At 48.6% G+C, this 14247-nt stretch overlaps 1 protein-coding gene across 1 annotated transcript in view; it reads left to right on the forward strand.

The window, feature by feature from the left end:
* Positions 1-1333: 1333 nt before the first annotated feature.
* Positions 1334-14247, forward strand: part of ACER3 (alkaline ceramidase 3) — a 37434-nt gene continuing 24520 nt past the window's right edge. The window contains exon 1 of the mRNA XM_075337500.1: positions 1334-1509. Within this exon, the coding sequence (XP_075193615.1) occupies positions 1407-1509 (103 nt within the window). The 5' untranslated portion in view covers positions 1334-1406. The remainder of the gene's footprint in view (positions 1510-14247) is intronic.

Consider the following 14247-nt stretch of genomic DNA (forward strand, 5'->3'; position numbering starts at 1 on the left):
CAAGCACAATGCCGAGCCGTACATCACCAAGCACAATTGAGTTAGTTCACAGTCCGCAGTATATTGTTTGCCTGCATTCAGCTCCGACCAGCAACACAATTTTTTGCAGGGTGTGTATACTTTTGCAAACAAACAAAAATATTATTACTATTGTTACCATTCATCTATTGTGGAAAAAAAAAATGAAGTAACTTAGTTTTTAATACAGCTCTTGCGCTGCTGTCTGTACTCAGACCCTATGCAGACCCCCGCAGCGCTGCGCTCAGTGTCTCACCATGAGCCTTTCTCGGAACTGCTCACGCGATTCATCCATAAGGAGCCTCTGACTGACGCGTTTCCTTTTTGCTCAACAGCATCAGATGAAACCTCCAGAATGTGATGTGGACAGAGGATGGAGACTGCGGAGTCCCCACTATTGCGCCATATTGTGACTTTCTCATCGCTTCCTCCATTAGTCATGACGACAGATGCCGGCTGTCTGTCTGCTCATGAGGCATACTCATAGCTGACCTGTACGTGGCAGGGTCATGCCCTATATACCAGAGGAACTGTCATAGGGCACTTAAAGGGCAAGTACTGTCACATTTCATTTGACCGTCAATGATGCACTAATCCATTGCTGGCTATAAGGTTATGAGATTTTTAGGAAATCAGGTTTACATTTCTTTTTCTGGCTTAAGGAGCTGTGCGCACATAGCGTTTTTTGCCGCGGATTTGCAGCGGTTTTTGCTGCAGAAAAGGTGCGGTTTTGTTCATAACCTTCCTGCAGTCCTTCCCAAGCAAAATCTATGGGAAAACCAAAATGCTGTGCGCACACTGCATTTTTTTTTCCTATAGGCTTTGCTGCAGAATTTCTGCAGCACAAAAGAAGTAGGATGTCACTTCTTTTCCGCAGGAACCTGCGTTTAAGCCATAGATAATGGTAAAAAACCGCACCAAAAGCACAAATTTCCCAGTGCGCACAGACCCTGATATTAACTTCTCCTATTCTCATTGCTGCCCTCCTGTGGCAGAAATGAGAATTACACCAATTCATGTGTCCATACGCTGTCAGGATCGATTTCACATGCAAAAAAAAAACAATGACGGCTCCGCGGCTTTGTCTCCATTGTAGCACGGAGCTCCCCGGACTAATCACGACATGGCACAGTATCACGATCCCTGCATCAGATACAAACCTCCCGCGCTCACCCGCCCGTATCACGGCAGGCCCCGCCCAGCTCACGGCACGCTCTGCTGTCACAATGGTGACCCCGCCTCCTTTACGGCACGTGACTCGCTCTGCATCACAGAGGGAAGCCCCGCCCCCATGCTGTCATTGCCTGGAGGGGGCGGGGCCCGGTGTAAGTCCTGCCTCCTCCTCCTCCGCCGGCGGTGACTGGCGGTAGAGCACAGCAGAGCGCAGCATGGCTCCGGCGCTGGACAGGCCCGGACACTGGGGGCCGCCGACCTCCACCCTGGACTGGTGCGAGGAGAACTACGCCGTGTCCTACTACATCGCCGAGTTCTGTGAGTGCGCAGCGCCGTGTATACACATATATACTGTCTGTGTGCGATACCCTGCCTGTAGTGTATCCTGCACCTGTATACTGTCCGTGTATTGTCCACCGCCTCTGTATACTGTCCATATAGTGTATACCGCCCCTGTATACTGTCCATATAGTGTACACCGCCCCTGTATACTGTCCATATAGTGTACACCGCCCCTGTATACTGTCTATATAGTATATACCGCCCCTGTATACTGTCCATATAGTGTATACCGCCCCTGTATACTGTCCATATAGTGTACACCGCCCCTGTATACTGTCCATATAGTGTACACCGCCCCTGTGTACTGTCTATATAGTATATACCGCCCCTGTATACTGTCCATATAGTGTACACCGCCCCTGTATACTGTCCATATAGTGTACACCGCCCCTGTATACTGTCCGTGTATTGTCCACCGCCTCTGTATACTGTCCATATAGTGTACACCGCCCCTGTATACTGTCCGTGTATTGTCCACCGCCTCTGTATACTGTCCATATAGTGTACACCGCCCCTGTGTACTGTCTATATAGTATATACCGCCCCTGTATACTGTCCATATAGTGTACACCGCCCCTGTGTACTGTCTATATAGTATATACCGCCCCTGTATACTGCCCATATAGTGTATACCGCCCCTGTATACTGCCCATATAGTGTACACCGCCCCTGTATACTGCCCATATACTGTATACCGCCCCTGTGTACTGTCTATATAGTATATACCGCCCCTGTATACTGTCCATATAGTGTATACCGCCCCTGTATACTGTCTATATAGTGTATACCGCCCCTGTGTACTGTCTATATAGTGTATACCGCCCCTGTGTACTGTCTATATAGTATATACCGCCTCTGTATACTGTCTATATAGTGTATACCGCCCCTGTGTACTGTCTATATAGTGTATACCGCCCCTGTATACTGTCTATATAGTGTATACCGCCCCTGTATACTGTCTATATAGTGTATACCGCCCCTGTGTACTGTCTATATAGTGTATACCGCCCCTGTATACCAGGGCTGTGGAGTCGGTAAGCCAAACCTTCGACTCCGACTCCTCAAATTCTCTTGCACCGACTCCGACTCCGGCTCCGACTCCGGCTCCGACTCCTACATATATTGCTTATAGTTAGGTGAAAAATTTATTGTAGTACATGAATATGTGTATGTGAACATCAGACATTTAATAATTTTTATGATACAATAATCAAGATATTTGGATAGAACATAAAATATATTTATTGGAATACAACTTTAGAACACAAAAAACTGTAATAAATTGTAAATATGTAATACACTATGTAATATACAGTAGATTACATATATATCTTGTGTGTATATACACTGTATACATATATATATATTACATATTTACAATTTATTAGTTTTTTGTGTTCTAAAGTTGTATTCCAATAAATATTTTATGTTCTATCCAAATATCTTGATTATTGTATCATAAAAACAATTAAATGTCTGATGTTCACACTGTACTACAATACATTTTTTACTTAAATATAAGCATTATACTAAATGTTATTATTTAGTAAAATATTCAGCACATTCTGCATTGCACTCCTGTCCCCAATTTATTATATATTTTAGGAGTCGGAGTCGGTGCATTTTATACCGACTCCGACTCCAACTCCGACTCCACCAAAATGAGCTCCGACTCCGACTCCGACTCCACGACTCCGACTCCACAGCCCTGCTGTATACTGTCTATATAGTGTATACCGCCCCTGTGTACTGTCTATATAGTGTATACCGCCCCTGTATACTGTCTATATAGTATATACTGCCCCTGTATACTGTCTATATAGTGTATACCGCCCCTGTATACTGTCTATATAGTGTATACCGCCCCTGTATACTGTCTATATAGTGTATACCGCCCCTGTGTACTGTCTATATAGTGTATACCGCCCCTGTATACTGTCTATATAGTATATACTGCCCCTGTATACTGTCTATATAGTATATACTGCCCCTGTATACTGTCCATATAGTGTAAACCGCCCCTGTATACTGCCCATATAGTGTATACCGCCCCTGTGTACTGTCTATATAGTATATATTCGCCCCTGTGTACTGTCTATATAGTATATATTCGCCCCTGTATACTGTCTATATAGTGTATACCGCCCCTGTATACTGTCTATATAGTGTATACCGCCCCTGTATACTGTCCATATAGTGTACACCGCCTCTGTATACTGTCCATATAGTGTACACCGCCCCTGTATACTGCCCATATAGTGTATACCGCCCCTGTATACTGTGCACGTAGCGTATACCGCCCCTGTATACTGTCTATATAGTGTATACCGCCCCTGTATACTGTCTATATAGTGTATACCGCCCCTGTATACTGTCTATATAGTGTATACCGCCCCTGTATACTGTCCATATAGTGTATACCGCCCCTGTATACTGTCTATATAGTGTATACCGCCCCTGTATACTGTGCACGTAGCGTATACCGCCCCTGTATACTGTGCGCGTAGCGTATACCGCCCCTGTATACTGTGCGCGTAGCGTATACCGCCCCTGTATACTGTGCGCGTAGCGTATACCGCCCCTGTATACTGTCCATATAGCGTATACCGCCCCTGTATACTGTCCATATAGCGTATACCGCCCCTGTGTGCTGCGCACGTAGCGTATACCGCCCCTGTATACTGTGCGCGTAGCGTATACCGCCCCTGTATACTGTGCGCGTAGCGTATACCGCCCACTATGTACTGTGCGCGGAGCGTATACCGCCCGTTATGTACTGTGCACGGAGCGTATACCGCCCCTGTATACTGTGCACGTAGCGTATACCGCCCCTGTATACTGTCTATATAGTGTATACCGCCCCTGTATACTGTCTATATAGTGTATACCGCCCCTGTATACTGTCTATATAGTGTATACCGCCCCTGTATACTGTCCATATAGTGTATACCGCCCCTGTATACTGTCTATATAGTGTATACCGCCCCTGTATACTGTGCACGTAGCGTATACCGCCCCTGTATACTGTGCACGTAGCGTATACCGCCCCTGTATACTGTGCACGTAGCGTATACCGCCCCTGTATACTGTGCGCGTAGCGTATACCGCCCCTGTATACTGTCCATATAGCGTATACCGCCCCTGTATACTGTGCACGTAGCGTATACCGCCCCTGTATACTGTGCACGTAGCGTATACCGCCCCTGTATACTGTGCACGTAGCGTATACCGCCCCTGTATACTGTCCATATAGCGTATACCGCCCCTGTATACTGTCCATATAGCGTATACCGCCCCTGTGTGCTGCGCACGTAGCGTATACCGCCCCTGTATACTGTGCGCGTAGCGTATACCGCCCCTGTATACTGTGCGCGTAGCGTATACCGCCCCTGTATACTGTGCGCGTAGCGTATACCGCCCGTTATGTACTGTGCACGGAGCATATACCGCCCGTTATGTACTGTGCACGGAGCGTATACCGCCCACTATGTACTGTCCATATAATATTTATGGCCCCAGTATCGTGTCCACATAGTATATACGTCCATGTTTACCGTCTGAATAGAATATACAGTATGTAAAATAAGAGTATATAATATACACTACTCCTGTACACTGTTTCATATACACTGCCCCTTAAGACCCCGTGCGCACACTGCGGTTTTTTTGCTGCCATTTTCTGCTGCAGAAAAGGTGCGGTTTTTGTTTCTAACCTTCCTGCAGTCCTTCCCCAGCAACATCTATGGGAAATCCAAAATGCTGTGCACACACTGCGGTTCTTTTCCTACAGGTTTTGCTGCAGTTTTTCTTCAGCAAAAAAAGACGCAGCAAAAAAAGAAGCAGCATGTCCCTTCTTTTCTGCAGGTACCTGCCATAGATAACGGTAAAAAACCGCAGGGACCAACCCGCGGAAAAACCGCGGCATATCCGCACCAAAAACACAACAAACCGCATGCAAATTTGGGTGCGTTTTTGGTGTGGTTTTTGCCGCGGGTGCGGAATTCTGCCAGAAGGAAAAGCAAATTTCCCAGTGCGCACAGACCCCAATACTGTACCAGTGTCCCCCAACTCCAGTCTTCCGAAGCCACCGGGGCACGTTGTCAGGATTTATTGCGCAGGTGACAATATAAAGGCAGCCAGCAGGTTTTCCCCATATAGGCTGTGTGCACATGCTGCAGGAAATTTCTGCACCAAATCTGCACCTTGTGGCAGAAAAATGCTCCAAGCTCCTCATGCGTTTTTTGTGCATTTTTTTGCAGCGTTTTTTGCATGCAACAGGCAAAGACAGTCAATAAAGCGAGGTTAATTAAAAAAAGAAAGGGAAAAAAATCTTTCTTGCTGTCATTCCTGTGTGGTCGCTCTTGACCGCGTCCTGCTCCTGGTGACGTCACATCCTGTTGTAGCCATGCAGTTTCTGTGTTAAAAAGCGCAGCAAAACCGCTCCAAAACCTCACTGTGTGAACCCGCCTGCAAATTTGAAGCATTTTTTCATCACAACATTGAAATCAATCGGTGAAAAAAAAACGCTGCAAATCCGGATCAATAATTGATGCTGCGGAATTCTTCTCTGCATCAAAATCTGCCCCAAATCTTCAAGGAAAAAAAAAGCAGCTTTGGCAGAAAACTTCAGAAATCTCATAGACTTTGCTGTCTTCAGGTTCTGGTTCTGAAAAAAGCATAAAAAACCGCAGCGTGTGCACAAGACCATTATGTTCTGGCCGTGCCATTCTGGCTCTCGGATGGGGAATCGCGTCACACCTTCAGTTTAGAGACTGGATACTTTATTGCAGAATAATCCTTTTAGAAACCTTCAGAAATGGTGTCATTAGTGCAGTGGTGTTGAGCGTCGGGGGCGGTACTACGTGGGTCGGGTGTTGTGTATGTTGCTCCCCATGTGCTTGGCAGCTGTCATGTAAATGTCTTCCCCCCGTCGCTGTCATTACACCTATGGCCGGCGCATGCCCAGTAGAATCTTGGAACTCTTCAATAAAATAGCGTCTGAGTCCGCACATGCGCATACCGCTATCTCCAACACCATTTTATTGAAGACACTGCCCTCCTGGATGTGACTTGTCAAATGCTCATTCCGTGATCCTTCTGTCTCCTGATTCCAGACAGACGGCATGATGTGAGATCAGGGCTCTGCGGAGGCCGGATTATTGGGCAGGGGCCACTTCATCATCTGGGGGGCCGCATCATCATCGGGGCGGACGCTCTGCATGGGCCGCATCATCATCGGGGGGGACGCTCTGCGTGGGCCGCATCATCATCGGGGGGGACGCTCTGCGTGGGCCGCATCATCATCGGGGGGGACGCTCTGCGTGGGCCGCATCATCATCGGGGGGGACGCTCTGCGTGGGCCGCATCATCATCGGGGGGGACGCTCTGCGTGGGCCGCATCATCATCGGGGGGGGCACTCTGCGGGGGCCGCATCACCACCATGGGGGAGGGGCACTCTGCGGAGGCCGCATCACCACCATCGGGGGGGCACTCTGCGGGGGCCGCATCACCACCATCGGGGGGGGGGGGGCACTCTGCGGGGGCCGCATCACCACCATCGGGGGAAGGGGCACTCTGCGGGGGCCGCATCACCACCATCGGGGGGGGGCACTCTGCGTGGGCCGCATCACCACCATCGGGGGGGGCACTCTGCGGGGGCCGCATCACCACCATCGGGGGGGGGCACTCTGCGGGGGCCGCATCACCACCATCGGGGGGGGGCACTCTGCGGGGGCCGCATCACCACCATCGGGGGGGGGCACTCTGCGGGGGCCGCATCACCACCATCGGGGGGGGCACTCTGCGGGGGCCGCATCACCACCATCGGGGGGGGCACTCTGCGGGGGCCGCATCACCACCATCGGGGGGGGCACTCTGCGGGGGCCGCATCACCACCATCGGGGGGGGCACTCTGCGGGGGCCGCATCACCACCATCGGGGGGGGGCACTCTGCGGGGGCCGCATCACCACCATCGGGGGGGGGCACTCTGCGGGGGCCGCATCACCACCATCGGGGGGGGGGGGCACTCTGCGGGGGCCGCATCACCACCATCGGGGGGGGGGGCACTCTGCGGGGGCCGCATCACCACCATCGGGGGGGGGGCACTCTGCGGGGGCCGCATCACCACCATCGGGGGGGGGCACTCTGCGGGAGCCGCATCACCACCATGGGGGGGGGCACTCTGCGGGGGCCGCATCACCACCATGGGGGGGGGGCACTCTGTGGGGGCCGCATCACCACCATGGGGGGGGCCACATCACCACCATGAAGGGGGGCACTCTGCGGGTGCCGCATCACCACCATGTTGGGGGGGGGGGGCGCTCTGCGGTGGCCCCATCATCAACATTATAGGGGGGGGCGCTCTGCGGTGGCCCCATCATCAAAATTATAGGGGGGGCGCTCTGTGGGAGGCGCATCATCGAGGGGGGGGGCCTCTTCGGAGGCCGCATCATTATCGAGGGGGGTTCTCTACGGTGGCCGATTCATTTGGGGGGATCTGTGGGGGCCAGATTGAGGGGGCTGGATCATGGGGAGGGGGGGGGAGCGCTGGGCTCTGCAGGGTCAGATCATTGGGGGGGAGCGCTGGGCTCTGCAGGGTCAGATCATTGGGGGGGAGCGCTGGGCTCTGCAGGGTCAGATCATTGGGGTGGAGCGCTGGGCTCTGCAGGGTCAGATCATTGGGGGGGAGCGCTGGGCTCTGCAGGGTCAGATCATTGGGGGGAGCGCTGGGCTCTGCAGGGTCAGATCATTGGGGGGGAGCGCTGGGCTCTGCAGGGTCAGATCATTGGGGGGAGCGCTGGGCTCTGCAGGGTCAGATCATTGGGGGGGAGTGCTGGGCTCTGCGTGGGCTGGACAATCATCTCCAGGATGCCTTGTCCTTCTTTACAGTGAAGACTCTCCACACAGGCTGGTGCTTGCGAGTGTTGGGGCATGCTGGGAGTTGTAGTTACGTAACCATTATTGAGCCAAAGGTGGTAAATTGCTGCTACTGGTGATATCTCCGCAGCAGGATTGTGTATCGGGCTTTACACCTGCGGGAAGGGCTGTAAATCATTACAGTCAGCGGAAGAGCCGGCGCTTATGGTGCGGCCGCTGGTATTACCCCGAGATAAGAGCGCCCATCCCTCTGCACTCCCTGGATACAAGGGTCACTAATTTGCAATTATTTCTTTTTTTGCACTTCGGAGTACAGACCTTTCTAATGAAATCCTTCCAAAATGTATTTGCACAGTTGTCCGCCAGCAATGATTTGCAGAAATAAGGGTGCAAATTGCAGGGGATAAATCCTGTGACGCGGCCACTTTCTAGCTCCAACATATTCCCCAGCGCCTGCTGATCTCCCCATATACTGCAACACTAACGTAACAAGCCATCACCCCAGAGCGGAGGGGGAAAGGTTACAAAACGTAAAAGAATTTAAAAAAAAATAAAATATATATATATATATATATATATATATATGATATAATATAAATGCTACTTTTAAAATGTCCCCATTTCCCAATCTGAAAATTGTCCATAAAATCTCAATTTTTTTTTTTAAATATAAATTTATTTACAGCTTTAACCCATATTGTAAGCTTAGAAATTCCAGAAGTTGTAATTATTTATTTTATATTTATTTTAAATTTCAGATTTGGAAAAGGGAGCGTTTTAAGTTATTTACTTTTTTTCTTTTTTTGTTTTTCTTTTTTTCCTCACCACATCCCTACAAAAAATATCTTAAAAAAACGATCAAAAACCTTTATAAGTGTTTCACACTACGTTTTTGTAACACGCGTCATGAACGTTTTTTTGCTGCAAAAGCGGATCCTGTTTTTGCAGAGAAAAACGCATGCAAACGCACGTGTTATTTTGCAGGATCCCGTCACTTGAAGTTTATGGGCGGGCACTGGAGTCATGTGATCGAGAGTGAGGGGAACTGAACTGAGACTGGGAGCCGACATCTGACAGCTGCGGAGGCTCGTAACCAAGGTAAACATCGGGTAACTTGCTTGGATACCTGATATTTACCTTGGTTACGAGCGTCTGCAGCTGTTAGGAGCCGGGCTCCCTGCACATGTAACCAAGGTAAACATCAGGTATCCAAGCAAGTTACCCGATGTTTACCTTGGTTACGAGCCTCCACAGCTGTCAGGCGGGGGCGAGACAGAGAGGGAGGGGGAGAGAGGGACTGATCACGCGAGGCTGGTTTCTGGGCATGCTCAGTAGAGCAAGCAGGATCCTGTCTATCCGCATGCCAGCGTTCACATGCGTTCACGTGCAGTATAGTCAGGATCCAGCAATTTGCAGTATTTGGACGCAGCTCAAAAACACTACAAGTAGCGTTTTTGAAAAAAGTTAAAAAACTGCAAGTCGCTGGATCCTCACTATAACGCACGCAAACACAGGTGAACGCGAGTCCATTGCAAATGCATTGAAATGAAAACGCATTTCCACTGGATCCGTTTTTGCGTTAAAAAAACATAGTGTGAATTAGCTTGACATAAAAAAAACTAATTCCTCCCTCCCTGAAGCTCCATGAGACTTGATGGGACTTAGTAGTTTGCAACAGAAACTGATTATTTTCATTTATTTTTTTTACAAAGTTAAGAATTTTAATAGCAAAATACTTAAGCAAAAAAAAGTATAAAAATATCAGTAAATTTGTACTGATTTAAAGTAGTCAGCATTTTTACTATTTTTATTTTTTTTTTTATATTTTGTTATAAACCTCAAACTGTTAGAATTGCAGGGGATTTTTTCCCGCTTCCTCTTATTTTACATTTTTTTTTGTGGAGCAGCGATACAAATGTCTGTTTGGTTGCGGCTCCTCCTTACTTCACATGCCAGACATACTTTGCCTGCTCGGCTCTTACCTGGAGAACTTACCAAGTGTCCTCCACGGCCTCATGATCAGCTGCCCTTGTTTTGCGCCGGCCCATGCCGCGCTCATAGCTCCATAGTCGCCATAATTTAAAGGGGTTGCTCAGTGCTCTAGTTGTGCATATAGGGGGGCAGACTGCCATATTTCTCCACAGGTTGGGTCTGACATTGCAACTCAGGGTCGTTCACCTCAGTGGGGCCGACCATTATCCTCAGTGAGAACCCCTGGGCCGGTGCAGTGCGGCTTCTGGGGGAGGAGGGGATGTGTTTAGGGTCCCACACAGCCACTTATTAGTTATGGTGGGGTGGAGATGGGCTGCTATCCCGGCGGCAGTGATCTGTGCAGATGATACGTGCGGTGTCATTCTGTACCTGCGCGGCCCAGATCCTCCCAGATCTCCTTACTTTCCTCCCATGTACAGATTAATATCCTTATCTTTTTCCCTCTGATCTTCTGTCTGCGGCTCCACCTGTTCTCAGGATCTCTGTGTATATATATGTAGCTGCTCCTCTGGCTGTGAATGGCACGATATACACTCCTCCAGCTACAACAATGTACACATTCTTCTATAGGTATGCCGACATATATTATACACACAGTGTACTTAACAGGTGGACACTGTGTACATATATTACTGATCCTGTATTATACTCCAGAGCTGCACTCACTATTCTACTGGTGCAGTCCCTGTGTAGATACATTACATTACTGATTGTGAGTTACCTCCTGTATACTCCAGAGCTGCACTCACTATTCTGCTGGTGCAGTCACTGTGTACATACATTACATTACTGATCCTGAGTTACATCCTGTATTATACTCCAGAGCTGCACTCACTATTCTGCTGGTGCAGTCACTGTGTACAGACATTACATTACTGATCCTGTGTAACCTCCTGTATTATACTCCAGAGCTGCACTCACTATTCTGCTGGTGCAGTCACTGTGTACATACATTACATTACTGATCCTGTACTGATCCTGAGTTACCTCCTGTATTATACTCCAGAGCTGCACTCACTATTCTGCTGGTGCAGTCACTGTGTACATACATTACATTACTGATCCTGTACTGATCCTGAGTTACCTCCTGTATTATACTCCAGAGCTGCACTCACAATTCTGCTGGTGGAGTCACTGTGTACATACATTACATTACTGATCATGAGTTACCTCCTGTATTATACCTCCAGAGCTGTACTCACTATTCTGCTGGTGCAGTCACTGTGTACATACATTACATTACTGATCCTGTACTGATCCTGAGTTACCTCCTGTATTATCCTCCAGAGCTGCACTCACTATTCTGCTGGTGCAGTCACTGTGTACATACATTACATTACTGATCCTGTACTGATCCTGAGTTACCTCCTGTATTATCCTCCAGAGCTGCACTCACTATTCTGCTGGTGCAGTCACTGTGTACATACATTACATTACTGATCCTGTACTGATCCTGAGTTACATCCTGTATTATCCTCCAGAGCTGCACTCACTATTCTGCTGGTGCAGTCACTGTGTACATATATTACATTACTGATCTGTACTGATCCTGAGTTACCTCCTGTATTATACTCCAGAGCTGCACTCACTATTCTGCTGGCACTATCTTTATCTTAAGGCAACTACGGTAATGGGAGCCCAAAAGGCTTTGCCAGTGACCATCACCAGGGGCCACATCCAGTCTTGGGGGGATGGGCAGGGACGATTGAGTATACAGAGCAGACCTGCGCCCCCGGAGCTATGAGGAATGTGCGCACGAATGCGGGAGAACCGGTCGTGTCATACAAAATATTGAGGGCAAGAGCTTCCATACATGTGAGGCGCAACGACTGGGTATGTGCTACTGACGCCGTGAAATCCGGCTCCCATCTCATCATGTGTATAAGAGGCCAGCGTCATTAGTGGCGATAAATTAACCCCAGGACATGTGTTGTCTATTAAAATGAATTGGTCAGAGCTGCAATGCCACGCACACCCTGAGAGCAGGTGTGGCGCTGTTATGCACAAGAACCTTCCATGCTTTTCAAATTCTGAACAATCCCTTTAAATTATTACATACTGGTTTACTGCAGAATGGTGGACAATTCCTTTAAGTGATTATACGCTGGATTACTGGAGAATAGAGTGCAGAGAGCTCCCTCTAGTGGTGGGTGAAGGCAGAGAATTTATCTCCTGTCTAGGGAGTAGGCTCACTATTTTCGGCCGTTACAGGCTGTATTACACAGCTGGCACCCACTTACGACTCCAGGGATCCAATGTAGCACTGATCCTGGCAGAGATTATAGAGTGGCCATCTTGCCCATATACATGCATTTTCAGCTGTCAGTTCTCTGCGGTTGATTATCGCTCGGATCAGGCATAGTAATTCAGTATGCCCAATCCTTCACGGTCTCTTATCTATAGAGCTGTCAGGAGGTTCTGCAATTTTTAGAGTAACTGGCCCTTTAAGAGTAGATTATCTTGGTTTGCAGAAGTCGGGATTGTGAGGCCGCTCCATAGACCCGGCTGCACGAGCGGAAGAACAAGGCTGGGGTTCCCTCCCACTCTCCACAGCAGTAGGTGATGGGTTAATGTGCTCCCTGTGATGTCAGGCGCCCGTCCAGCCAGGATTCTCCGCAGTCACAGCATTATGTATTCCAGTCCTGCAGCTTCTGGGATAAGGCAGGGCAGATCAGCAGACCGGGAAACTTTATTGGCTGCTTCCTTAAAGGAGATGCCCAGGACTTTAATCTTCATGGCGTCTCTTTAGGATAGGTCATACTTCCATTCATGGACAGCAAGCAGAGATGTAGGAAGAGGGATTGGTCCTATAGATGCTGAGACGTTGCCATCAGATTTTATATATTTATTTGCTGACATCACACAAATCAGAACAAGATGCCCTGCGGCCGAATGTCTCCGTTCCCACAGTGTGCACCATTGTGCGGCACAATTTATTAGGTTTCCTGCCAAATCAAGAAGGTTTTTTTTTTTAATTGTTTGATAAGAAGTCTGAGATTGGATGAACGATGAGCCGCAGCCATTATGGGATGTGTAGTCCGTGCCCGGGGCTGCAAGATGATCTGCTCCTGGGAAATTCTCTCTGTAGTTTATATCTGCTGAGCAGGCAGGGAGGATACAGCGTATACGTGCAATTATCACGTCACAAGGGTGTGTAACACATGATCCCTATGTATGGATAACAGCCGCACACAGTGCAGTCACTGTGTGCATACATTACTGTACTGAGCCGAAGTATTATACCCCAGAGCTGCACTCACTATTCTGCTGGTGCAGTCACTGTGTGCATACATTACTGTACTGAGCCGGAGTATTATACCCCAGAGCTGCACTCACTATTCTGCTGGTGCAGTCACTGTGTGCATACATTACTGTACTGAGCCGGAGTATTATACCCCAGAGCTGCACTCACTATTCTGCTGGTGCAGTCACTGTGTGCATACATTACTGTACTGAGCCGGAGTATTATACCCCAGAGCTGCACTCACTATTCTGCTGGTGCAGTCACTGTGTGCATACATTACTGTACTGAGCCTGAGTATTATATTCCAGAGCTGCACTCACTATTCTGCTGGTGTAGTCACTGTGTACATACATTACATTACTTATCCTGCACTGATCCTGAGTTACCTCCTGTATTATACTCCAGAGCTGCACTCACTATTCTGCTGGTGCAGTTACTGTGTACATACATTACATTACTTATCCTGTACTGATCCTGAGTTATATCCTGTATTATACTCCAGAGCTGCACTCACTATGTACATACATTACATTACTTATCCTGCACTGATCCTGAGTTACCTCCTGTATTATACTCCAGAGCTGCACTCACTATTCTGCT

The sequence above is a fragment of the Anomaloglossus baeobatrachus genome, chromosome 2, assembly GCF_048569485.1.
Source record: "Anomaloglossus baeobatrachus isolate aAnoBae1 chromosome 2, aAnoBae1.hap1, whole genome shotgun sequence".
Lineage (NCBI taxonomy): Eukaryota > Metazoa > Chordata > Amphibia > Anura > Aromobatidae > Anomaloglossus > Anomaloglossus baeobatrachus.